This window comes from Gymnoscopelus braueri (assembly GCF_963280865.1).
Source record: "Gymnoscopelus braueri genome assembly, chromosome: 23".
Classification (NCBI taxonomy): Eukaryota; Metazoa; Chordata; class Actinopteri; order Myctophiformes; family Myctophidae; genus Gymnoscopelus; species Gymnoscopelus braueri.
The window spans coordinates 19,018,654-19,045,076 of NC_137625.1; the positions used below are offsets into that span (position 1 = coordinate 19,018,654).

General features: G+C 42.2%; 1 protein-coding gene across 2 annotated transcripts; it reads right to left on the reverse strand.

The window, feature by feature from the left end:
• Positions 1-308: 308 nt before the first annotated feature.
• On the reverse strand, positions 309-25,051 carry tbc1d30 (TBC1 domain family, member 30). 2 transcript variants are annotated; one of them, XM_080421647.1, is made up of 16 exons: positions 24,604-25,051; positions 23,786-24,083; positions 21,351-21,515; positions 13,848-13,909; positions 13,409-13,474; positions 12,574-12,699; positions 11,354-11,539; positions 10,796-10,865; positions 10,540-10,638; positions 9,938-10,106; positions 9,148-9,253; positions 8,600-8,706; positions 7,393-7,532; positions 4,836-5,057; positions 4,127-4,192; positions 309-3,406 (listed from the first exon to the last, which is right to left on the reverse strand). In XM_080421647.1, the coding sequence occupies exons 1-16, from the start codon at positions 24,817-24,819 to the stop codon at positions 2,202-2,204; spliced, it is 3,303 nt and encodes a 1,100-aa protein (XP_080277773.1). In that variant the 5' UTR covers positions 24,820-25,051; the 3' UTR covers positions 309-2,201. The 2 variants fall into 2 exon arrangements, with proteins under 2 accessions (XP_080277773.1, XP_080277774.1); XM_080421648.1 differs by lacking the exon at positions 4,127-4,192.
• Between the last annotated feature and the right edge of the window lie 1,372 nt (positions 25,052-26,423).

A 26,423-nucleotide genomic window follows, 5' to 3' on the forward strand; every position in this document is an offset into this window, starting at 1 on the left:
TTAGTCACTGTTGAAACTTTGGGTTGCTTTTCTCTGTAAAATGCTTATGTACTCACAAGCTAGCAATACAAACGAGTGTGTTTGTGTGTTAAGATGATGCACAGTAGTCAGCGATTTTGCCACAAAAAACATCAAGTGCTTTCAGTTTTCAATACTTTATAGGCCTTGATTGTGTCATATCCTATACTATTCAGTAGACAGAGAAAATGTAAAGCCATGACTAGAATTTGAAAGATACAAAGGCAGAGAATACCATTAAAACAAAATAACATGTCATTCTATATACAAAGAACATGCAAATGAGACAGTTATCTTGTTTTCCTCAAGGTTATTTTATTTAGAGTGCCGTTGTGCCGTCATTCCAGGTTAACCAAGAATAATTTGGTCTAACATGACTTCTTTATCAAAACATATTAATGTGGAGTCATTCACACAGACACACAGGTGCTTTCAACTGAAATGTTGAAACTGAACAAATTTGTAACATATTTTCTGTGTGTCTTAGACGCCAGAGGTTTTATGATGTTCAGTTGTTGGATTGACAAATATTGTCTGACATCAATTATACAATATGGTTAGTGATAAATAACAGACACTGTGTTTTCTCACAAAGCTATCATACAGTAGCACTGCAGCTCGGGAGAGTTCATTATTAATGTACACGTTAAGAACCAGCAGCAATGCTTAACCACCCATCTAGAAGCTCACAAGGCGTCATGATGCAATGTTTTGTGAGTTTGTAGATTAGCCATCTCCGCTATTTAAGTTTTGAAACTTTTTGAAAATCTTTACCTTTAATGACATGCCCAAAATAGGGACACCAAGTTGAAAGAGGCTAATACAGACCGATATTATGCATAATCAAATTGATGTTTAGTGATGTGGTGGTCATCACTGTGCTTTGAGTAGTCATTTGGCCACTAAGTGGCAAATGCTTGCCATACATAGGGCATGAAGATTGTGTTGACATGGAAATAAAACAATATTGTGAACAGGGTCAAGGACACCTGGTGATTTACTGTAGTCTCAAAACCAGCTGGGAGTCTTGAGGCAAGACCAAATTGGCCAAATTCGATCCCAGTGGAATGATGGTTCCATAATTCTGCTCTAGAACTCTATGGCTCTGTACATCATGATCATTTCTTTCGTTTTACTTTTAGCACTGGGATGATAAATTAATGTAGTTTATATATTATGCATTTATATTTCAGGGCCCATACACACAAAGCACTATGGCTTGACGGTTGAGCTGCTCTCAGATTAGTTCTATTTACAGCATCTTAAATTACTGGCCAGTACATTACATTCCTTGTGTGTTCAATACTTGAGACAGACACACAGACAGGCAGACAGATAAGCAGACCACTTAGGATTAAACAGTACATACACTACACAGACCTTAAGTCCTTAAACCGGACAAGTGCTTCAATAGAACAGTGACTTTAAGAGGTTTTCTTTCAGATACAGAAGACCACAGGATGAATGTGCGATCTGGACTTTGGGGCAGATTTCAAGGATGCTAATGGGTCAAAATAATAATAATTATAATAAAATAAATGCATTCTTCCATTGACAGAAGTCCTTATGCCCAGTTTCTTCAGTCGGTTTTGAACATCTTGGCACCAAAGTCTTATTGATGGCTTTTTGTCCTTATCCAACACCTGTCTAGGAGACTATTTCAAACCTGGGTCCAATAGAAATGTATCTATACTCATCAAAAGAGCCTTTATGTTCTGAATGTTTCTCTATTAGAGCCAAGGGGGGTCTGCAATAGGCTGCTTTAAAGAGTTAAACATGGTTTCTTATAATATTATTATATTCCCATTTACCAGTGTTTGAGACATGTCTCGTGTACTGTAAAATCCTCACTGACATAATTTAAGTACATTTTTACATTCTCAGAATTAAATAAAGACTGAGAATTGTACTGTGTACATTGTATCATGTCATTAAGTTGTGACCCAACATTGAGCAAATGACATTGAACCTAATATCATAGATCATACAAGGTCACGCAGTCTTCAAGGAGAGGGGGGTGCAACTCATGTGGGAACTGTGGCACAAAGTATAAGAACTAACATTTGTTGTGTTTTTGTGGCAGGGCAGGCAACATGGTGGCACTCTAGAACAACACACCACACAACAACCATGCGTGTCCTACGACTACACCGCGTGGCTCAGTAACTGACATGGGGAGTTCCTCATCGCCTCCTGGTGGTGGTGGTAGTGACACTGCGGTTGAGGTTGAGGTTGAGCTGCGGGAAGTGGACGGTGGGCGTTCGGGACGTGGGGCCGTACAAGCCCAGGTTCCTGGCCGCCGCCGACTTCCTGGGCTGCTTGACCGAAGGGAATGGCGAGAAGGCGGCAGCCTGCTTGGTAGCGGAGGAGGAGAGGGCGGGGGTGGACGGGGAGGAGGGCAGGGGGACGTGAGGCCCGGAGGACGAGGGGAGAGAGGAGAGCGAGGGAGTGGAGGGGGAGGAGGTCATATGAAAGGAGGAGGGCGGCGAGGTGGAGGAGACGGTGGAGGGAGAGAGCGGGGAGGAGATGTAGAGCGGGGAGGAGATGTTCGGGGCTGAAGGCGAGGAGGGGAGGTGGGGTTTGGGGTTAAAGGCGGGGTCAGACGAGGGGATGGGAGAGGCAGGGTGATGGAGGAGGGACTCAGGGAGCGGGGAGGTGGATCGGTGAGGAGGAGGGGGACGAGGGACGGAGCCAGAACTTGAACAGTCGGACTCTCTCCGATGGCGTGATGACGGCGGTGGGGGAAGAATGGGAACAGCTGCTTCACATTTAGCCTCTGGGTGGCATTCCAGTGGCGGCGTAGTGGGCGTGGAGTCGGTGGCGCTGGGTCGTGCGTCCGGGTTTGGCTTCACGGCGGCTCCGGCCGCATCCAGCTCCAAGGAGGCCAGTTGCTCCTCCACCTCTCCCATGATGCCCTTCATCTCGCTCACATCCGCGTCGTCCACAGGGTCCGGAGGAGGACACACATGGGATTCACTCGTCTTTTCGTCAGCCTCTCCATCGCTTTCCTCCTCGCTCCTCCTCTCTTCTTCTCCTTCTCCTCCTCCATCCTCTCTTCTCTCTATTCCCTCCATCTTTCCTCCGCCTCCCTCCTCTTCCTCCTCCCTCTCCTCGGAATCGTCGAGGCCCAGGTGCGCGCGGGCCCGTGCCAGGTTCCTGCGTTGGACGCGAACGTGCGTGCGCCAGGGGGAGGCCACGTCACCTACAGAGCCGTGGGAGTGGTGCCTGGCCGGGGAGGCAGGGGACTGGGGCAGAGAGGCGGGACGGGCCCCAGGGAGCTTGCAGCCCCGGGGGCCCCCACGTGGCTTCCGGCCGAGGAGAAGGTGGTTGACCACTGGAGTGGAGGGGTTGAGCTGAGAGGCCAGGACACTGGTGGCAGGACATTTATCTGGAGGAGACAACGGTAGAATGAAACGGTTAGAGACAAGGCACACACACACGTGACACATCGCATCGCATGCGTGTCGCCCCCAAAACCATCACCAGTTAGGCGTCATAATAACCATCACCACTTAGCCACTAGGCTTCATAACCATCACCACTTACACCCACTAGGCTTCATAACAATCACCACTTACACCCACTAGGCTTCATAACCATCACCACTTACACCCACTAGGCTTCATAACCATTACCACTTACCCTAGCTAGGCTTCATAACCATCACCACTTACACCCACTAGGCTTCATAACCATCACCACTTTTAATGTAAGGCTGTAACATCCATAACATCTGTCTCTGAATATTTTTTTTGTATTGCCTGTATTTTTATTTTTTTTATGTCAGCCAATTCCCTGTATATAAATAAACAAGCTGCTTTCACTTTCTAAATAAAGCTAATTTTTTTTTCTTCTTCGGTTTGTTCAAGCACAATGCTTTGGGCAACACAGCGAGATCAGCATAAAATTAAAATAAAGATTTCAATAATATGAATGTATCTATTTTTAAAACATCTGTAGTCATTAACTTGTGAAAACACTATGATTGCATTCATTCAAACACCAATAAATCAATAACGGACACCGTCACATCAGTCCAAAAAACACACCCCTCCCCCTTTCGTGATTGGTTCGGCCCCAGTGTGGTTATTGCTACGGTTGGCGGTACCATTGTTAGTTTTGGTGGAGGTGTCCTGAGAAACCCGTGAGGTTGTGGTCAATCCAAGTTCAGATCCTAAGAGTCACATACCAACAGTCACACATGTGTCTTTGTTATGTGTGCGTGTATGCACAAGTGTGTATGCATCTCTGAAGGGAAAACAAAATGACTGGGACAAATCCAATGCAAACCAATGGACAGTTTACTTAAAGCTGCAATCCATACGTTTTACTCTATGTTCGTTGTCGCTCTCTCGATGGAGAGGTAATTGCATCAACGTCCAAACTCCAATAAAGATGACAGCGCATCTAATGTTTAAAATGTATGCGCCATCTGCTTCAAATAACTTTGACATTGTCAACCAGAAGGTTTCAATGGAAGAGTATGGAGTCCACCGCCAACCACTGCAGCTGTGCTAGTTATATTGTATTAATATACTCTACCTACCATACAGATTGGTTAAATAGCCTTTTATTCATTAAAATAAGTGTAAGAGTGAGAGTGTGTGTGTGTGTGTGTGTGTGTGGTTAAATAGCATTTTATTCATTAAAATAAGTGTAAGAGTGAGAGTGTGTGTGTGTGTGTGTGTGTGTGTGTGTGTGTGTGTGTGTGTGTGTGTGTGTGTGTGTGTGTGTGTGTGTGTGTGTGTGTGTGTGTGTGTGTGTGTGTGTGTGTGTGTGTGTGTGTGTGTGTGTGTGTCCTTGCTTCATATCCTTACCCGTGCGTATGTAAAGCTGCATAGCCTGTTGCTGCTGCCGTCTCTTGATGCGGACGTACTGCTTTTTCAGGGCATTTATGTCCGTGCTCATCCTCTCCATCATCATGCTGTTGATGGCCGCTTGGTGCTCCGCCCTACCCCCACCCACTCCCCCAAGCCCTCCCCCAGCACCCACCGCTCCTGGGCTCAACTCCGCCATGTTGCCCTGTTCACCACGCTGGTCTGCAGGAAGAAAAACAAGGGAAACAATGGAGAGAGGCTTAGGGTCATCCTGCTGTCTGCACCCGTTAATCAGAATCCCATATCACGATGAAACTCCAAATGGGTCTATGGTTTTACTCTAAACCAGTGGTTGTCAACCCTTTTCATTTCAACCGTTAGGCGTTGTGAGCTTGTAGATCTGCTATATTATGACATGCTCAGAATAGAGATGTTGTACGATCGTTGTGAATACAGTACAAGGGGCCTCTAAATATATTGATATTTGTAACGAATGTCTGAGCAATGTTGCCCTTTTGAAGGATGACTATACAATTAAATGAATTGATTAAATCATAAAATTAACAACCAATCATTTGAAAGTTTAGAAATGAGTTGCTCCTTGCCAGAGCCTGATGACAAGTGTGTCAGAGCACTGACTATGTTTTTATCCAATGTCTTGGCCTGATTGGCTCTTTCCCCGTTTGTCAGGAAGAGATTGTTGAAGAAGGAAGTGGGGATTTGTCTGGAGGAAACACAACAGAGACACAGTGTACTTACTGGGCCAGACAGGACTAGCCTGGTAAACCCTCCCTCCGGAAATCTCAATTCTATTTGATTCCTGGAGTGAGTCTGGCATGAACCGCCTCTCTGCAATATTGGCTGTGTATGCCAAACGGCCGCGCCTATCAGCGTCGTCGCTCATTGTTCTGTGATTGACAGCTTACGTTGGCCAATCAGGTGGCGAGTTCGAGTGAGCCCAAAACATGAACGGCAGCCATCTTTTTCTTGTGCGGCCAATTCTCCGCTATTTTTTTACTTCAAAAAGCTCTCTAACTTCTATTTTGAGGCACGGAATTTACTTATAAGATATCGTTTGGATAGAATTTAGTTGTTTAACTTCATATATGTGGTCAATTAATCATGACAAAGCCTATTAAAAAAATAATAATTAGAGAACCGGTAGGGGCGGGCAGTGACACCATTGTACCCGAAAAAGGCAACCCATTTTGGGTATGGCTGTCTCAAAAGTCCCGTCGCGTCACATTAAGACTGGTGAACTGCTGATTGGCTGAAGGGGAAAAATTATCATTGGCTGAAGGGGTTGTCAGTCAACGGTATTACTCCCGCCCAACTCCAGCACAGCCAATATTGCAGACAGGCGGATCAGGCCAGACTCACTCCTGAAATGAAATGGAATTGAGATTTCCGGAGGGAGGGTTTACCAGGCTAAGACAGGACAGAATCAGGGCAGGAACTGAAAGATCTGGGGCATTAGAACATCTAGAACACTTTGCTGCCGTATCATGATTTCCACTAGGCCCACATTCAACCTCTGACAATTAACCCACAACTACAAAATCCTATCCTGCCAAGTAGACTTTACAATAGTCACTAACACACTGCTTTCTGGAGTCAGCCACAGTGAATGCAAATGTACGTAGTAAAGGCACATTGGCCTCTAGTTACAAGGCACAACCATTAATGACTCAGTACACCTGGCATACTGAAAAGGTAGACCTATTGAAAAAGGCACAACCCAACAAGAACACTGACTTTTATAACATGTAATTCAGCCATTCCTTCCCTGGATGTGTGTCCTATCCAGTCTAAGTATAAAGACTTATCCCCAAATAAAGGGGAGGAGGGCTGTAATAATTTGACATTTAGATATGACTGTAATGAGGCAAACTGACATTATTGTCAGCAGAATATTGCTGACACACCCACGTCAGGAATGCCACATCCAGAGTAACAATTTAGACTCAATATTTGAAGTGCTGGGCAAGAGCAACATGTTTACTACATTCAAACTAGAGGCAACAGAGTCCATGTTGTTGGAAACACTGTCTGTTGTTGGGATTGAACCTATGTCTGGGCAATATATTGATTTTATATCCATAGTGATATGAGACTAGATATCGTCTGGGGTTTTGCACATCTTTATATGCCTTATGTTTTCTGGATTTAAATCACTCTTTTTACTTTAAAAAATGTAAAGAAATAATAATGCAAAAATGCAAGATGCTAAAATGTTTGATCTAAACACTCACAAATTGTGAGCATGTATCAATAAGGAGGTATTTGGTTATTCTAAATTCAAATGTAGAGCCTAGAACAGTGGAGCAAACGGCTGCTAACAAACCTACTGCTTTGGAAACCCATCATATCACCATCCCAATATGAAGGACCATCTTCAAGTCTCTGTATTGGCCCTGCAGCGCGGCTATTATAATGTTTTCCTCTTCACATTGTTTTGTTATAGATCGCACAAGGCATAGTGTTAGAGGGCGATCTCCAATCATCTGGCTACGCGAGACTATATAGTATGTGTGTGTGTGTGTTTGTGCGCACTGACCTTTGAGGTGTCTCTGGTATCTCTGCAGCTCGGGGGCCAGCAGACCCCCTAAGGGCCCCAGACACCCGAGGGCTGTCACCACAGCATCTTCATCATCCATGTCAGCATCATCATCACTTTCCCAGCTGCCCAAGCCACCACTGGAACAACACCATCATCATCATCATCATCATCACTCAATTGACCACAGTAACATCTTTATCTTCATCACATGTATGTAAAACATATCATTGGTGTTGGGCAGAAGCCTTGTAAATCTCCATATTTCAACTTTATATGTTTTGTATATATGTTTTTTCGCCCGTAAATTAATGCATTACCTTATTGTACAAGATTGTAGATCTGAACTTTTTGCTATTTCCGATAAAGTGAAAGTGGTTATGTCCATCTGTGGGTTTTATCAATATTTAACCAATGACAAGTATTAACAAGAGCTTGTGACTAAATAATAACTACATTGGATCCATTGGGAACGCAAGATTTTTTTTCCCATATCCTGAAAAGTAATGGTTTTGGACATGCAAGATTTCCACCCGACAGTGGTCATTGCTTCTGATTAGTCGTTTTGTGTATTCATTGTGGTTTAACTTCTTTCACCCTAATATTTTTTAGTCCATTTCTCAAATTGAAAATTGTGAAATGCAATGTAGTTTCCTTTCCACAGAAGATTTCTAAAAGCAATCTAAAATAATGCATCTGAACACAATTGTTGAAAGGGCCCGTTTCATTCATGTGGTGTATGCTCTGACTTACTGTATGCTTACATCCCCAATATACATAGTAGCTTTAGATAAGACTACATTAACATATGAATTTGCATTTTGTAGGAAGCAACATTACAGTGGTGCTATCAATGACTTTTGTCTTGCAGTGTAGATGAGCAAAACAGTACGCCTAAAAGCAGGTATTCATGCCATTAGTGGTCCTTAGAAACCCACTGTCTTGACCTAATCCTGACCCAATAGTCATTTAATCAAACTACCAGAGTTTTCACCTCAAAACGTTAACCATTAGCTTCAATTATACAAAATAACCTAAAACTAATATCCTTGTCATTGAATTTGTATTTTGTTCCCCTACAAAAGCAATTAGTCTCACTTCTGCCCATAACAATTATTCTGTAATAAACATGTGATGAGTTGTAGTGGTGCAGAATGGGACAGTGTACAAGAATACTATCAGAATAAAACCTTTCCATAACACCAACCTTCCACTGGATTTGACTGAGGTAGGGAAGGGTGTGATGTTGTACGTGTACTTCTCCCTCAACTCAGCCAGCTGGGGGAAGGGGAACACCGCCATAGAATACACCTCCTGATGTGGGCAGGAGAGGAGAGGAGAGGTTACTGCTTGTACCGATGCATATGCAAGTTAAGAATTTGTCTGTACTAGAATGTGATTGGCATGTAAAAAGTGCACGTTTGTGAGCGCAGATGTTTTTGTGGTTAGCGAACAATGTTGATCCTGAGATGAATCATGTTTGCATAATGGGGGAGTTTCATGTGTGCACTGACATTCAGAGTAAAAATATGGACAGTACACAGGGGAAGTATACAAAATATTGAATAAGATACTTATAAATGTGTGCTGTCTGTAACATTTCATATCTTGAATCATTTTGAGGCCAAGCTTCTCATATCAATAAAAGTATCTCTTTTATTACTCTGACATTCATTGTGTGTGAGTGTGTGAGTGTGAGTGTGAGTGAGTGTGAGTGTGTGTGTGTGTGTGTGTGTGTGTGTGTGTGTACTGTACCTGCATGAGATCAGTGGGATTGATACGGCTGTGTTCCAGCATCTCCTGAGTGAGACAGCCCATTGTGCTGTAGAACTCATCCGCTGTCTGACAGTACTCTATCCTCCTAGAGACACACACGGGTGTGAGAGCAAACAAGAGTGAGAGAGAAAAATAAGTGATAAAAACATGTTATAGTGAGACAAAAATATATTTACAATAAGTTATGGTCTCTGTCAGGCAGAAAGCTTGGATCTCAGTATTTCTATTTTTAGTTTTTTCATAAGTTGATGCCCTATGTTATACATGACGGTGTTGTATGACAGTAGTGAAAATAGGCCAGGGGTCTTCAACAGGGGGTCCTCAGAGTTACTACAGGGGGTCCGCCAAAACTTTGTGTGGTGGGGAACATCTGCCGAAAATAGCAGATCTACAAGCTCACAACGCCTTGCGCTGCGAGCCGTTGTGAGCTTGTAGATCGGCTATTTTGTAGAGGGAAAAAGAGCAGACCAAGTACAGAGCCAACGGTCAAGTTCACTAAATATTGAGGGTTAACCATCTGAAAACATGAATCCAGCTATCTATGAAATCTGTGAAAAGGTTGAATCTGCAACACAATGTTATACAATATGTAGTGGGGGTCCCTGCTTCATCTCTCTCTCAGCTAGGGGGTCCTTGGCCTGTTGCATTGCATGAGCTTGTACTATTTTTGCCATTCACACAGGTTATTCTTTCCATTTCCTGAAAACTGCCCTCTCAAGAACACGTTTAGTGCCAGTCAAATCTAGCGTAGACACAAGGTGATACTCACTCTCCCAGTCTCTCCCAGATAGCGAGGGCCACCCTGAGTAGGACCTCAGAGCCCTCAAAGAACACAGAGTCCCAGATCTTCAGCACGGTTGAAGAGGGCAGGCAGGTGGCGAACATGGTCAGAAACCACTGCATAGTGAAGACGTTGGTCAGAGGAGGCTCGTAGTTGCCTGAAAGAAAGAAAGAAAGACATTTCATATTTTGCTAATATTCTTGTTTCAAACTACATTAAACCCATTAAGATTCTACAAAATGCCTTCTAAATCAGTAGTTATCAAACTTTTTCGTGCTAAGGACCCCCAAAAAGATATGTATTTGGCCGCAGACCCACCCATCTGAAAATGTTTTTTTGCCAGGGACCCCCCCCCCCAAACAGAAAAGAAGATTTGTGTTAAATAAATGAGCTTGTAGATCTGCTATTTTTGAGAACCACTGTTCTAAACCACTAATTAAATGGTTAAGGAAAGACATGAAAGACAAGCCAGTAAATGGATCAAAACAATGTAATTTCCCTATAACTAGTAAGCAACACCAGTCAGTAAACCAGTTTCCCAACAATACTAACAAAAATAAATCCTCTCCAATCCACACACACACACACACCTCCAGCCTCTTTGTTGGCAGCCTTCTGCAGATGGTGGAGGTGCTGGGACAGTCTGGGCAGCTTCAGACGTAGGAGATCTCTGAACACTGCCATGTCCACTGCAAGCAAGAAAGAAAGAACAAAAGCCAGAAAGAAAGTAAGCCAGAAAGAAAGAGTCATAAAGTGGGAAAGGGGATGGGGTAGGTTAGGTATCACATTGTTACACATTCCAAGTTGACAAAAGAAGTGTTGGTTTGCGTGCGTGTGTGCATTTACCTGACAAGGCCCGCAAGTTGTTGGCAAAATAACTCTCTGGCAACACCTTGTCAATCAGATAGATCATCACCTGTACAGAGGAGACAGACTTCAGCTGGTGCTCTGAGAAATGATCTGTTCACTTTGAATACAGTAAGCAAGGAATAAATTCATCTCAGTATCTCTCATTAGTTTATCTGTACATCAAAGTTACTATACGTACATCAAAACCCTTATGATAACCTGCAGTGTTATTTCATGACTGCATATTTTCCTAAAGAAATGCAGAATCTACAGTGTAGCTTACAGCAGTGGTTTTAAAACGTTTTGCACAAATAAAACAAAATTAGGGTATAGAATTTGCTCTGTTCTGTGAAATTAGTGCCCACAAAGTACAGGGGGGGGGGGTTATAATGTTTTGTACGGGTGTATATACAGTAAGGTATTTCAATGTGTAGTTGTCACAAAATCCCTCAACAGTTTAGGAACCACTGATTTACAGTATGTCTCATGTCAAAAGTGTTTAGAGAGTGTACTGCATATGTGTGTGGATTCTGTACAATGCGTCTGTGCACCTACTTTCAGTGCATCACTCTCATTGCCCTCTGTCACTTCCAGGATGAGTGCAGCCAGTACGTTGAATCCTTGGCAGTAGCCTACGGATTTATTCCAGCGAGCGTAGGCCAACAGCACTCTTTTAAGCACCACCCTATCCTGCTCCCCTTCCTGGCCACAGTAGGAACTACAGCCTGTCCTGTGCAGGTCCTGTGGGGGTAAGGGCAATGCAGCATCACAGTTATCAGATGAAATGTGGTTTCTATTAAGCGCGAGAGAAGCGGTTTAATCTCCTTTTATTCTGGAATCAAATTCAGGGTCAAAGGGACAAAGCATCATAGAGGGAAAGAGAACTTCTTTTGTGCGCCCTCTTCTTTTGTGTGCTCTCTATCTCCCAAACATTATTCGGTTGAATCTCTGAGTCACTGAGCAGATGTTCCGAGTCACTGAGTAGCAGAAAAGTGATGTGATCATGTGAGGTTTTCCATGACGGAGCAGAAAAGAGGTTTTCCATGAGCAGCAGAAAAGAGATGTGATCATGTGAGGTTTTCCATGATGGAGGCTCACACCATTCGGACACACAATGCAAAGTCAACATCCTGCACTGGACACTGCAGTTTACTTAGGCTGTTAGGACAAAAACATCCACGGGCACTTTATACAGACATCATTTTAAAATGCAACTAATGCAAATAGTTTCTATGGCATGCTGTCCCGCATTTACCCATTGTTTCAGCTGACCATGCATTGTTTGAAGGTGCTTATGGGCAGCGCTATTTACCGCTGGCAGGCTGGAATGGCAGACACGGAGGTATGTTATTGCCTCGTCTGTCTGTGTTTGTTAGTTTGCGAGTCTGTGGTTTGTTTTTTTGTTTTTGCGCTTGGTGCTAAAACCAAGGTACCTTCCCAACCCTATTCATAACCCAAAAGTAGGGCCTTTCCAAGGAAGCCTGAATTGAGAAACACAGGTTTGTTGGTGGATTTGCAGCAAGTCAGTCAACACTAATTCATAAGAGATATGAGATTAGATTGCTTACTTTTATTAATTTGTATGCCTGCTGTATGCAGTGGGAAACTACTGGAATATTGAGGCTTCTACACTAGCAAATGCTGACTAGAACATCTGCCTTGAGCACAAAGAGAGAGAGAGAGAGAGAGAGACCTGCCCCCGACACATAACAACTCATCCCATCCCCCGCTGTGTCCATCTGACCCACTCACATTAACAGCATTCTTCTAGTTACCTTGACGATCTGGATGCCCAGAGAGTCATCGTCCGGGTTACTGCGCTCATTAAAGGCAAAACGAAGCGTCTTCTCCCAGTCTATAGAAATACTGTGGAGGTATTGGTCTGCTAAGGTCAACCATACCTGGAGCAAGGGAAAGGTAAGAGATACATGAGGACTGCTCTAAAAGGTTATATACAGTGGTGGAAAGCAACTAATTACATTTACTCAATACGGAATAGTATTTCCAATTTTTTATACTTTTACTCCACTATATCTCAGAGGCAAATATTGTACTTTTACTGCACTTCAATTATTAGTTACTAGTTACTTTGTACATTTTTATTATTATTACAAAACATACATTAACCACTTCAGTCCTACAGTATTTAAACTTTGGCTATTTTAAAATAGCTGATCTACAAGCTCAACGGGATCTATTTTCAAAAGATTTTAATACATTTTATACATATGATCCCTTGTAAAAGGGATATTCTGCATAATGAGTACTTTTACTTTTGGTACTTTAAGTATATTTTGATGCCAATACTTTTGTACTTTTGTTCTTTTACTCGAGTAAATTTTGATTTTCAGACTTTTACTTGTAACAGAGTATTTCTACATTGCAGTATTGATACTTTTACTTAAGTGAATTTTGTTCTATACTATATTGCTTATAAAGCAATTATGACCATAGCACCTTTAAAGGAGTGCCATGTTAGCCATATAAAAAAAAGGTACCAAGAGTAACAGATACAGTTTACTAAAAGAGGAAAGCGTATAAACAATTAGTAATAGAGCCTTGTTCCCATTCAAACATATGTATGTATGCACCGTTTGTGTGATGACCTACCCTCTTCCTCCATTCCTTTGGGATGCCAGTTGCAAGCCTGGCCACTGCCTTGAGAGCATCATTCCACTGTAGATATACAAAAATACACAGCCTTATTTTGTTACTTTTAGTAATTAATGATCCCGGTTTTAAATAAAAATTCTTCCAAAATCCAATGACAACATGTTTGGGTAGTTTAAAAAGATGTTTGGCTACAGACAATAAATGTAGTAAGCCTGTGTGTGTGTGTGTGTGTGTGTGTGTGTGTGTGTGTGTGTGTGTGTGTGTGTGTGTGTGTGTGTGTGAAGCAATGTCACAGTCTGAAAACTGCCAACACAATTTTGAAATCCATTTTTACAAAAACATTTTTTACACAAGATGATTTCATTTGAGCCCAATGCAAGCCCACCAATTCCCGAACTAAGCGAGATGTATTTTTTTATTTAGCCACAAATCTCACCTGTTGAAATCCATTCTTGCCCACTGAGGGTTCAATGGTGAACTTCAGCCTCGTGTCCACTCCTGCAAAACATACAGAAATGTGAGAAAAGTGAGAAAGGTCTTGAAATCATATCCACCACGCATTCATTCATGGCCTATTCTCGTCAGAATTCGTTTAGCCAAACACCAGACGACCTGTGGCTGTGAAGCAGATGTCGCTGTCCTTTTCCATGTGGTCCTGAATCGTCATTTGATCGCGTCAAACATTCGTTCTTACACACTTATCATCTCACAGCAGAACTTATTTGAATATTTTGATAAACAGGCTAAACGTCCAAACGGAAATTCGTTTTTGATCCAAACTTAAAAAGGGAAACACGGAAAAAACTAAAAAAAAAAAAAAAAACACTGGGATGCGGCCATTTCGCTCGCACTCCCACTCTCTGCCTGTGCGTGTCGTTGTCTCTAGTGGATTGAGCTCACTTTCACATCAACAGTGAATAGATTTACAAACTGCTAATCTAGTTACTCTAAAATTTGACGTTTTCGATGAATTGAATACACATGGACACCGATTGGAAACAACCCATAGCGCTTTCTTGGGTTTAATCCTATTTTAGCATCCCTTTGTATAGGAAGTTGTACTTTTCTGTCCTTTTTAAGCAAACTGCTAAATAAAGTATTCAATCAATCAATCAAAGACAATAGTAGCACCTGCATGGTCCGTCTCTGTCTCTTTGTCCTGCGCCATTCTGCCCCCAGCAGCACCGAGCCTGTTTACTCCTAAAGGATTACCTACAAAGCCCTCCTACTTCCTTTTCCACAGATCACATTCACAACCAGCTGCAGACCAGAGGGAAAGTCTGCTCAATATGACCAAACAGTTCCGGTTTTTATCAGACTAGTTAGTTTGCAGTAACTAAGTACATTTACTCAAGTACTGTACTTAAGTACAATTTTGAGGTATTTTTTACTTCACTGGAGTATTTAAAAATTTCGGTAGGCTACTTTTACTTCTATACTCCACTACATCTCAGAGGCAAATATTGTACTTTTTACTCCACTACAATTATTTGAAAACTTTAGTTACTTGTCACTTTATAGATTTTGATCATTATTACAAAACATACAACCGAGCCCGATTTACATTTCGGCCATTTGAAAATAGCCGAACTACAAGCGCACAATGCGTCGCATTGTGAGCTTGTAGATTGTTATACCAATACTTTGGTACTTTTACTCAAGTAGCCTACATTTTGAATTCCGGACTTTTACTTGTAACAGAGTATTTCTTCTACATTGCAGTATTGATACTTTAAGTTAAATAAAACATGCGAGTACTTTTTCCACCACTGCTCTTCAGCACCACAATCAAATGGACAGCGCCCCAACGAATAGACTGGGGGCTAGCTAGAATATCAACATTTCATTCGACCGCAGTATAAGCAAGACTTAATTGGCATATTGAATATCGGATTTTGATTGTATTCGCATCAGAAATGCAAACCTATTGCACCTCGATGGACCCGATACCATGACAGAACGTGATTTGGTATGACTGCAACTCAAGTCGTAGAACTAATGCAAATTATGCAATATCCTATATAATCACAAAAAGCACTTATGCATGGGAACCGAAATAAACCCAAAAGAAAAATATGGGCCTACAGAAAGCTGTGAAATGCTAGAAACATTATGAAATAATACTGCAATGCCAGAAAATAGTCTGTCAGTGATGACAGAACATATTTCACCGGATGGAAAAAAATTAAGTTATTCCACAGTGCCCCCTATAGATCTTGTTAATAGAACATTTCCATTGACCAGATCTGTAGGGGGCGCAGTGGAGCAACTAAAACATTTTCCCATCCGGTGAAATATTTTATTTTCTGGCCAAAAGGTGTATTTTAGACGTGAGGTGGAGGGCTCCGAGTGTTCCCACTAAGGAAAGTAGGCTTTCAACATCATAAAACCGTCTTTGTTTTGGTGAGTGGCAAAAGTGTATTTTTTTTTTTTACTAAAGACGACGCTGCGCAGCCTGCGGGCGTTCGGGCAACGGTTCCAAAAACGGACCCAATGAACAAATCACAACTCATCATCTTCCACACAGTATATAGGCTACTAGCAACTATACTAGCGTAGCCTACAATGGTCAGGCTATACAAACCACACACGCGCACGCACCTGGCTCTAACGTGCACAGCAGTCTGGGTGCGCTCCTGGAGATCCCGTTGCGTTTCTTCAGCACATTGCTGATGATGTTACCGACCCCTCCCGAGCTCTGCGCGCGGTGCTTATTCCTCGACCTCCTCCCCGCAGAGACGAACCTCTCCTGCCTCATGATCTCTACTGTACTGGGTCAACCTGTTCGATCATTCATGTCCCATCAATGGTACCGTACGTTGTTTCTCCTACACCGCTTACTCAATGTTGTTTCAGGCAATATGGGCTACCTCTTCTTCCCTCTATACCACTGTATGTGCAAAAGGCTGCACGACAGCCTCCTCCAATAGCTCCGTGGGAAATGACTCAGTTGAATTGATTATTGTGTAGCAGAGCTCTCAAATCTTTTGCCCATGCCGACGCTGCCAGAAACAATAAATAAGGCCTTCCGTTCTTCACGTCCCCGCATGGCCGCGTCAATCTAATGGGAAAATAACGTCAGCTCTCTTATTAAGCCGCCACATTTAAACGTCTCGCTCTTCTAGATTACCTAAATATGATTCGAAGTGAGCGTCAAAAAGCTAATCGGTTTCCCTCTGAGCAGAACACACTGGCGATGGTGCTGCTGCTGCCCTGCTGTTGATGCAAACGCTCCGTTCTGAACGTCATGACGAGGCAGGGTGCATATGGAGGCGGTGGGATGGAGAGAGATGCGGGGAGGAGATAGAGGAGGATGAGGTAATGCATGGTGCTGGAGAGGAGAGCTGTGCAACAAGTATGGGAATACTTATTTTTCAGCTTGCTCAATGCATTCAGACTGACTGAAGAATATTGCCACAGAGGCTTTTTGGGACAGGATTTTAAGCATCAACAGTCAATTAAGTGATCAGTGGTGTAAAGTAAAGTAGCCTACATTTACTCAAGTACTATTAAGTACAATTTTGAGTAAATGTACCTCTACTCTCCACTACATCTCAGAGGCAAATATTTTACTTTCACTCCACTACAATTAATTGACAACTTTAGTTACTAGTTACGTTATATATTACGTTATATATTTGGATTATTATTACAAAACACACTTCAGCGGCAGCCCATAGCCATTTGAAAATAGCTTGTAGATATATTTTCATTTTTTTTATACGTTTGAAAACTATAAGTAGGCCTATTTGATGCCAAAACCTTTGTACTTATATCAAGTGCATTTTAAATAACAGACTTTTGCTTGTAACAGAGTGTTTTTACAATGTTGTATTGATTATTTTACTTACATTTGAGTACCTTTTCCACCACTGTAGTGATTAGGACATTTTTGGAGGAGAGGAGCAATTAGGCTCATGGATATTTAGGCTACTATTATTGTCACTAGGGGGGCATTCAGTAGACACATACATTGCTGCCCATTTTGGTTTGTGAGTCTACGCAACTTGTTTTAAAAAATCGAACCACATGGCTGCAAAGGAGGACAATTAGACAATTAGCAGATCTCAGCATAAATCTATAGCTATTAACATGATCTTGAGGTTTACAGATCCAATTTGAATGGAAACTAAGCTGTGATTGACATTGTACATCCATATCTGTAAGCACAAATTATACAATAGCACGCAATATTGTTTTATGAACAGATATGGATTATGAGGGTAGCAGGTTTGGGTTATCAAAATCACCTCGGAAACTGTGTAGTAGGCCTTACTCAATATTAATGTGTGACAGTCAATTTTATGTGGCTTGTTAATTGTTATTTCACTCCGTAGAGGGCATAACTCCGCCAGGCCAGGTGGCCTACCCAGGACTATGCAAGTCACGGGTTGCAGCCGTCAGGACCCGAAGAAGCTGCGGGGGGAAATGGTGTTATACTGCATGACATCATGTCTCTACAATAAACACTGACATTTGTTGCATTTGTGGTGCTATGGGTCTAAGTGAAATAGCTTTTGTGTGAATTCAATATTTGAATCAAATTGTGGGTCAGAACGCTGTATTTATGTTTTGGGGCATTTTGTTTACATATAGGCCCCTCCTGCAAACCTTGGAAGCCAATTATAGCCAATCTGTATGGAAAATCAAAACTCTGTAATACATGTCCATCACATGAGAGATTTGGACAAAGTCTGTATGAGTTGTGGCAAAAAGAAAATGCAAAATGCCAGAAAATATAGTTAGGCATAAATGGTGGTGGCCTATATGGGGAGTTGCGCCATGATCCAAGGAATCAAGGTGGAAAATGCACATAATTGTGCCGTTCCAAAGTGTCTCTCCACATTTCTTAGGAGTAGCGAAGGTAGCGTAAGCGTTACTGTCAGGCAAATAAACTTCAATTCTCGAATGGGACGTATTGAAAGAAAAGATTGCTATTGACGTTGGTTTGCGCACTAGTTTTGAGAACAAAGGTTTGCATTGTGGGTTTGCCTACAGAAGCCATGAGTACAGAAGACAGGCTGCTCTTTATGTCAATCCATCAAGTCACCTTTATTCAAGAGGCAGAGGAGGAGGATTTTGAAAGACACGCAATCTACTCTATGTGTACCTGCATAGCCTTTGTGATCAATTGGTCGACTGCAATCAACGTATTGGCACTCCAGTATATAGAGGGTAGCACGGTTCCAAAAAAACGGGGCCCGAACCGAAACAGACCCGTGGATAATTGGACCGGTCCGAACGGACCGAGAAAACATTCGAAATAACTGGACCCGGTCCGAAACGGACCCGTGGATAAGTGGACCTGGTCCGAAACGGGACAGAGGATATTTCAAATGTATTAGACCCGGTCCAGCCGGGTCTCAATACCCGTACTGGACCCGATGCTCAGTTAATGCTAAAATCACTATATTCAGATTAGCCATGTGTCAGTCACCTCCTGCTCCCCCGACCCAACAGAGTAATCACAGACGAGCTTCAGCTGTGGTGTGCACTTTGCTCTGTGTTGCAGACAGACAGAGAACATTTTCGCCGACTTTATACCGCCCGTCCCTGCAAATAATATCGATAAACATGCTCCACACAGATGACATTCCAACTTGCATCTTCCCGGTGGCTTTTGTTTGCGTTTCACCTCGCTAAAAAAACTCCATGGTGTTTAGCAGCAGTGCAGTCAGTGCGCTTGAAATTGGCTGCGTTTCGGTTAAACGTGGCCCATTCAATATGCAAGAGCAGACGATATGGATTTGGGAGCGTAATTACAATGCACATGTCTCATTTTAAAACCAAAGGTTAGAGAGATTAATATAATAATAATAAAAAGAGCTGGTCGTCGGATCCTCACAGGTCCATCCATTTCCATTTCATTGAAATGGATCCGACCTGTGCCCGACAAACAAGTCAATAGATTGGCCCGACCCGGCTCAGTTCTCGGTTCGGGGCTCGGGTCTTCAGTTCCGTGCGGATCCGTGCTACCCTCTACTACTACAGTATGTGCACAAAAGGTTTGGCGCTGATCTGTCCAGCCGTTTGCCAGCTCCAGACTCACACACAAACAAGGGGCGAAAACATAATCTCCGCCCCTCACTGGCCGGGCAGAGATGATGACAAAGATGGTATTCTAAAAGAGATCATGGAATTCAAAAAAGCAATGGCTAGACAAGAATGACTTCACAAAATGAGAGATAACATCTCTTTTTCCCTCGCTGGCTTTTGCATGTCTCACGACCTTGAGCATAGAGAATAATCTGATAACTAAAAAGCTTTAAGTTAATTCTGTGTGTCACCTAATCTGCCAGAATTATTTCAGATTTTTTGCTGTAGACTGCCAGAGATTTTTCATTGAAAAAAAAAGTACTCAGGAGCCGAGATACAGAATTTTTAAGTTTTAAGTTAAAAAGGAAGTGGATAGGAGTTTAAATCTTCGATAAATCATATCTCCTTGTTCTTTGGGTCAAAAAACAAGAACAAAAAAAAACTTGTTTTTCTTTTTTTTTAGAACGCAGATCTGCGTCTTTGGCAGCCAGGCGAGAAATTAATTAGAACGCAGATATGCGTCTTTGGCAGCCAATGTGTTAATAAGTGAGAAATGTTTAAAATCTAAATCTAAAAATAACACTACTACACATTGTCAGCCAAATGGGGGAAACTACCATATGACCTCTCCAAGCACTAGGATGCTGAGCTGATTTAGCTGAAAAAGTCTGCTACTGCACTCCAACATTCTTTGATTCACCGTGTCTAGCAACAAGGGATTTGATCAAAACCTTGCAACAAATTGGTTGGTTGGTGAATAGAAACAAATGGACAAAACATCCCTTTGGGACAATCTTGTCAAACCTGTTGGTTTAGCTAAGAAACATCCCCTTAAATGGAAACGAGTTTTCCCACCCGCACCTACACACAACGGTTGGATAAAGGACGTACTATTCTACCTCAAGCTTGAAAAGATCAGATTTTCACTCAATGGATCTCTGAGATCTCATAACCAAACATGGACGCCTTTTGTGGACTACGTAAGGACCTTGACAGTGGTTCCGGAGGAAAGCGACATTTGAATTGGGGAATGGTGAAAACATAGGCTCACGCATTGTTCGTGCGAACTGGTGCCTGCGCACACACACACACACACACACACACACACACACACACACACACACACACACACACACACACACACACACACACACACACACACACACACACACACACACACACACACACACACACACACACACACACACACACACACGGTCCCCCCCCTTCTTCTTTGCTCTTCTTCTTCTCTCTTCTTCTCTTTTCTCTTCTCCTTCCTTTTACCTTTAAATTACTATTATTATTTTATTACTATTTTCTCTTCTTCATATTCCACTCCTGCTATCTAAATACCTCTAAGGAACAGAGAGAGGAAAAAAGGAGGGAAAGAAATAGGGGAAAAAAATGTGTGCAATGTTATTGTCATTTGTTTCCTAACCTGCATCATCATTACCATTGCTATTGTGTTATTGGTGCTTTCTTTTTGTCTGTTCTTCTTTCCCTTTATTTTCCGATTACTTGAATATGTTTAAGAAGGAAAAAAAAAAAAAAAAAAGGGGGGGGGGGGGTGAGGAGAAGAGGGGAAGCAGGGAGAGAGGAAAGGTTGTTTATATTTCTGTTTTTCTTTGTACTGTTTTCTTGTATTACTTTTTTTTTTTTTTTTTTTTTTTTGTGCATTACTGTCTCTGCATCTGGGAAGCGCGGGTGGGTGGGAGGGTGAGCGGGTGGACGGGAGGGAAATGAGGGGTACCTATGTATTACATACATGCCTACATTTTAAGTTTACGAATGAAGTCCTTACATGGGAGGAAGAAAAAAGCCTGTAAAAAAACCCAATAAACAGATATTTAAAAAAAAAAGAAACATCCCAAAAGTAGCTGGATCACAAGACAGAGCCCCTTACGTCGTTTCTGTGAAACGGCTTGAAGGCACGCAGTGATGATGTCATAGTTCTTCTGGAGTTTGTGGTGAAGCCGGTCACGTCTCCGCAGCTGGCGGAGAAGCTTGGCCGACTGCAGGCCTGTGCGATATTTAACTTCCTGGATGATCGAACGCAGCTCCTCTGGATCTAAACAGGTACAGATTGACAGAGACAGACAGACAGACAGACCACATTAGACATTAAACGGCATGAAGTTTATTTTCCAGTTAAGGTTAAAAACTACAGCAGAGGCCTGGGCCGTAGCGTGACGGTCCAGGCACCCTGGACCGTCACGGACTTGCAGGTCCGTGACTGGACTTGCAGGGCGTTGCAGCCCTGCAACGCCAGCCTGACAGCGTGTCGCGGGTTCGACTCCCGTTCCCTGCGTTGCTGCGTGTCACCCCCCCCATCTCTCTCCCCATTTCCTGTCAGCCTACTTTCCCTACCCCTCTCTAAAGTAAAGGCATAAAAAGCCCCCAATTTATTTATTTTTTAAGTTTAACAAAAGAAAAAGGCAGGCAAATAAGCAACCTAACTGCAGCTAATAAAATGAATAATGGGTGCGTTAGATTTAGATGTGTCCAGAGCCGTGGGCGTGCACTGGTGACACACCAAAATCGAACACACTCATTATTAATCTCAATAGCTACAGCTGTGTTGCTTACATCACAATATACTACGTTCAGCATTATGCAGCCTGACACTTCACTTGATAATCACATGCAAATATCCAGGAAGATACCTGCCACACACACACACACACACACACACCTGAGAGAGTATGAGTTAAATAGATGATTTAACTGTGTGTGGTTTGGGTTAGGGTCCTGTTGTCTCAACTCCAGACACTGTCTGTAATCAAAGTGTCTAGAGCAGACCTAACTCTTTCCCATGCTGCAGGCAAGCAAAAACTATTAACCAGACGGTGTGCAATGCCACAGTCAAATCCACTTTTACATTCTCAGAGGTAATTGAACACTGAGGATTTGATCTACATTTCCTTACCCCCATTACATGTCTGACAAAGGAAACTTTGCAGTCAAAGACTTCCTTGTGTACACAATCATTACAAGGAATACGACAAATAAAATGTAAATACAACCTTCTTTAACCACCCTATATACTTGGTCATATGATGAATAGCGATTGCAGCAGATCTAAAAACTCACAACATGATGCGCTGTGAGCTTGTAGATCTGCTATTTTCACTATTTTTTAACATTTGGAAAATGTTTGGAAGATTTCGGAAAGATTTTGCCTATAATCCCCAAAATTGGGACGCCATGTCTGGCAGGAAACAACAAACTACAGATAAGTCTAAGGCCAGACAAAACTGTTAAAAACTTCCAAGCAGAAGAAACAGAAGCAGAACCATGATGACATCAATGGCTTGATTACCCGTGGTTCCCAAAACAGTTTTGCTTCGAGCCCCCCCCTTCTTACATCTGACAAAGCTGCAACCCCCCACATGTGTGCGTGACATTTTAAACACTTAAGCCTTATAGTCATATGAGTATAGTATATACTCATAGAGTATATATGTTTGACAACCTCCAAACAGACAAGATCCCCCCCATTCATTCAATTGTTTAATTGGAAATATAATTGAGCAAATTCTTATCAACACTTATTATTAACAGCCGATTCATTGTTAACATCCCTTGTTCTGATCATGTGTCGTTTGACTTGGAGTAAACCGTTGCATCCTGAACCAAAATGTCAATCTACTGTAGTGTGTGTGTGTGTGTGTGTGTGTGTGGTAGGAGGGCAAACAGTGAAGACACACAGGTCTACACAATAGGTTTATTTAACAGGAGGATTCCAAAGGTGCAGAAGAAAACAATGGGAATGAATGAGAACGTGCCACCCACCGCAAAGTGGGAGAGGCTGCAATTGTCCCGTCAACACACAACCAACAACTTGTGTGTGTGTGTGTGTGTGCGTGTGTAAACTAATTACTTGTAAGGTCAACTGTCAGTCTGGCTTGTGAAACCGTTCAAATAGTTTAGTCTTCTTAGACCTGATGACCCGGTGACCCCACAGACAGCTATTCTAACCCAACTTGCAGCAGTGTGGAGCTATGGTTCATATACATGATTAATGATACAACAAGAATGCACGTAATTATTCCGCCATTAGACACAAATATGTAGCACTCTGTTGTTCTTCTTATATAGCTTGAAATTTACAGTGAATGACAGATCACTATACCAATTTATAATGACTTGGGCTAGTACCTACCTACAATCATTTTGAGCTGATACACACATGCCTTGGAACGATTGAACACAGAACACACACACACACACACACACACACACACCTTTCTTGGCCAGGTAGTTAATCTGCTGACAATCATTTAGAGATGATAAACACATGCCTTGGAACGAACATACACACACACACATATCCATCACCTTTCTTGGCCAGGTAGTTCATCTGATGTCTCCTGGTGTGCTTCTCCTGCAGCTCCTGCAGAAAGCTGGAGCCTGTGTTGCTGCGACCCAGGAAGGCTTCTGAGCTGGACGCCTCCGTGGAGCTGTCCAGACTGTCCACACTCCTCCTGGTCCCGCCGCTGTAGGTGTCATACAGTTCCACCAGCAGACAGTCCACTATAGAAGGGCGCGGGGCCATCATCCGTCCCCATGAGTCCACCATGTCGTCGGTGCCACACATCATCATGCTGGCAACAGTGGTGTCGTGCCCGTTGGGGACCTGTTGGCACGCAGCAGTGGTGTAAAGTAACTAAGTACATTTACTCAAGTATTGTACTTAAGTACAATTTTGAAGTATTTTTACTTTCCCGGAGTATTTCCAATTTTCTGTACTTTTTACTTTTCATTACATCTCAAGAGGCAAATATTGTACTTTTTACTACACTACAATTATTTGAAAACTTCAGTTAGTAGTTATTTTGTAGATTTAGATTATTATACAAAACACTCATTAACCACTTCTGCCATTTGAAAATAGCCAATCTACAAGCTCACAATGCTTTGCTATGATGCATTGTGAGCTTGCAGATCTGTTTGTATACAGATATACAGATTTGTATACATTTGAAAAAATGGGACATTTTGCATAAGGAGTACTCTCTACTTTTGGTACTTTAAGTACATTTTTATGCCAAAACTTTTGTACTTATACTCAAGGATTTTTTTATTCCGGACTTTTACTTGTAACAGAGTATTTCTACGTTGCAGTATTACTTTTACTTAAGTAAAAAAAAAATTACCTTTTCCTCCACTGCCTGATGCACGCAGTGGCTGATCGGCGGTGGTGATGAGGATGATGATGTGTCCTTCGGCGACTGATCTGAGCTCCACTGCTGAAAGGCGCTGAAACCATCCGACACGGAGTTGACAAACACTCCGCTCTCGTCGTCGGAACACATGTTGTCCCCCTCCTCCACGTCGATTTCCAAAAATTCTACCTGTTGCTGCGACGCCATTTTATTATTGGGCTATTAAAACGAGCCAAATCCCATCATGATCGGATCCTGTTATTTTTGTTTTTGAGTGATCGTTGCTGTCATTTCACTCCAGCAACAGAAAAACTAAGTGCATTAAAGAGGATATGGTTCCGGGGTAGGTGGTCACGGTGCATTCCACTCCTAGTGGAGGTTAGAGCTGTTCAACTGCTTTTAGTTTCCTTCCTCAAAGTTCCTAAAGGCACTTGTCTTACTCCCCTGTAGGCTGAATATTAGTCCAACCCACTTTGAAAGTTGGAGGACATCAGCTGAAAGTTTCCTCTGGAAGTGGCAGTGCAGCGCAACAACAGGTGCACAGCACAGGTACTTACATTGACCAATCAACAGGCGCCAGACATTATAGACCAGTGGTTCAAACTTTTTGTCAAGCCAGGGACCCCCCCAAAATGATAGGTATTTGGCCGCGGACCCCCATCTAAAAATGTTTTGTTCCAGGGACCCCCAGAACAGAAGCAAAGATTTGAGGTACAAATGTTCGCTTAAAACATATATATATATTCAAAGATTTGCACACATTTCCACGACTTTTCAAAAATAGCAGATCTACAAGCTCATAGCGCTGCACTTGGTGCCGTGCTATGAGCTTGTAGATCTGCTATTTTTGAATAGCTATAAAGTATAAATAATACTTAAAGTGGTTTAAATGATTGTGATGCTATTAACTCATTTTGCTGGGGAAAGTAGTAGGCTACTCAGATATTTTACTAAGTAAAAGAAGCAATACCACAATGTAGAAATACTCTATTACAATTAAAAGGCCTGTGTTCAAAATGTTATTTGAGTAAAAGTACAAAAGCATTGGCATCAAAATATACTTTTAGTACAAAAAGTAAAAATACAAAAATGTTTGAAAATAGCAGATTTTGTTGTGAGCTTGTAGATCGGCTATTTTCAATTAGCCTATGTATATAGGGCTAAAGTGGTTAATATATGTTTTATAATATAATAATGCAAAGTAACTAGTAACTAAAGTTTTCAAATAATTGAAGTAAAAGTAGCCTACAATATTTGTCTCTGAGGTGTAGTGGAGTAGTAAAAGTATTGAAAATTTGAAATACTCCAGTAGAGTAAAAAATTGTACCAATTACAGTACTTGAGTACATGTACTTACTTAGCCTAGTTACTTTACACCATTGGTAACAGGCCTATATATAAATATAATATATTTATAATATATGCCCAGATGTCTCTTGTGCCCACCTATCCTGTATCCTTCAATTAGTAGGCCTTCACTCTCAGACCCTATAAGGCCCTTACGGGTACTGTAAGGGTCCATTTGGAACCCCTTCAAAGAACCCCGAGGGGTCCCCTAGACCCCACTTTTAGAATTATTGATAAATATAAAATCACTTGTCTTATGCACTTTGTCACAATTGTAGCTCTGGACTGGTCCATGAGCGTTAGGAGTTCACGCCATGGACCAGAGACCAGAGAGCCATCACAATATGTCATGCGTTTGAAAAAGTGCGTTTGATAGTTATGCAGGCAATTTATTCTATCACTGGGGAAAGTAGCCTACAGTATGCTAGCTGTCAGTTACACTACTGGTTATTTAAAAAAAAATC

Coding starts and splice junctions, on each gene's coding strand:
- tbc1d30 (XM_080421647.1), bottom strand. CDS start 24,819: ATGGCGTCGCAGCAACAGGTAGAATTTTTGGAAATCGACGTGGAGGAG. Junction 8,707..9,147: donor ATCCCACTGATCTCATGCAG/GTACAGTACACA, acceptor TGCCCACATCAG/GAGGTGTATTCTATGGCGGT. Junction 7,533..8,599: donor TCAGTCAAATCCAGTGGAAG/GTTGGTGTTATG, acceptor GTGTTGTTCCAG/TGGTGGCTTGGGCAGCTGGG.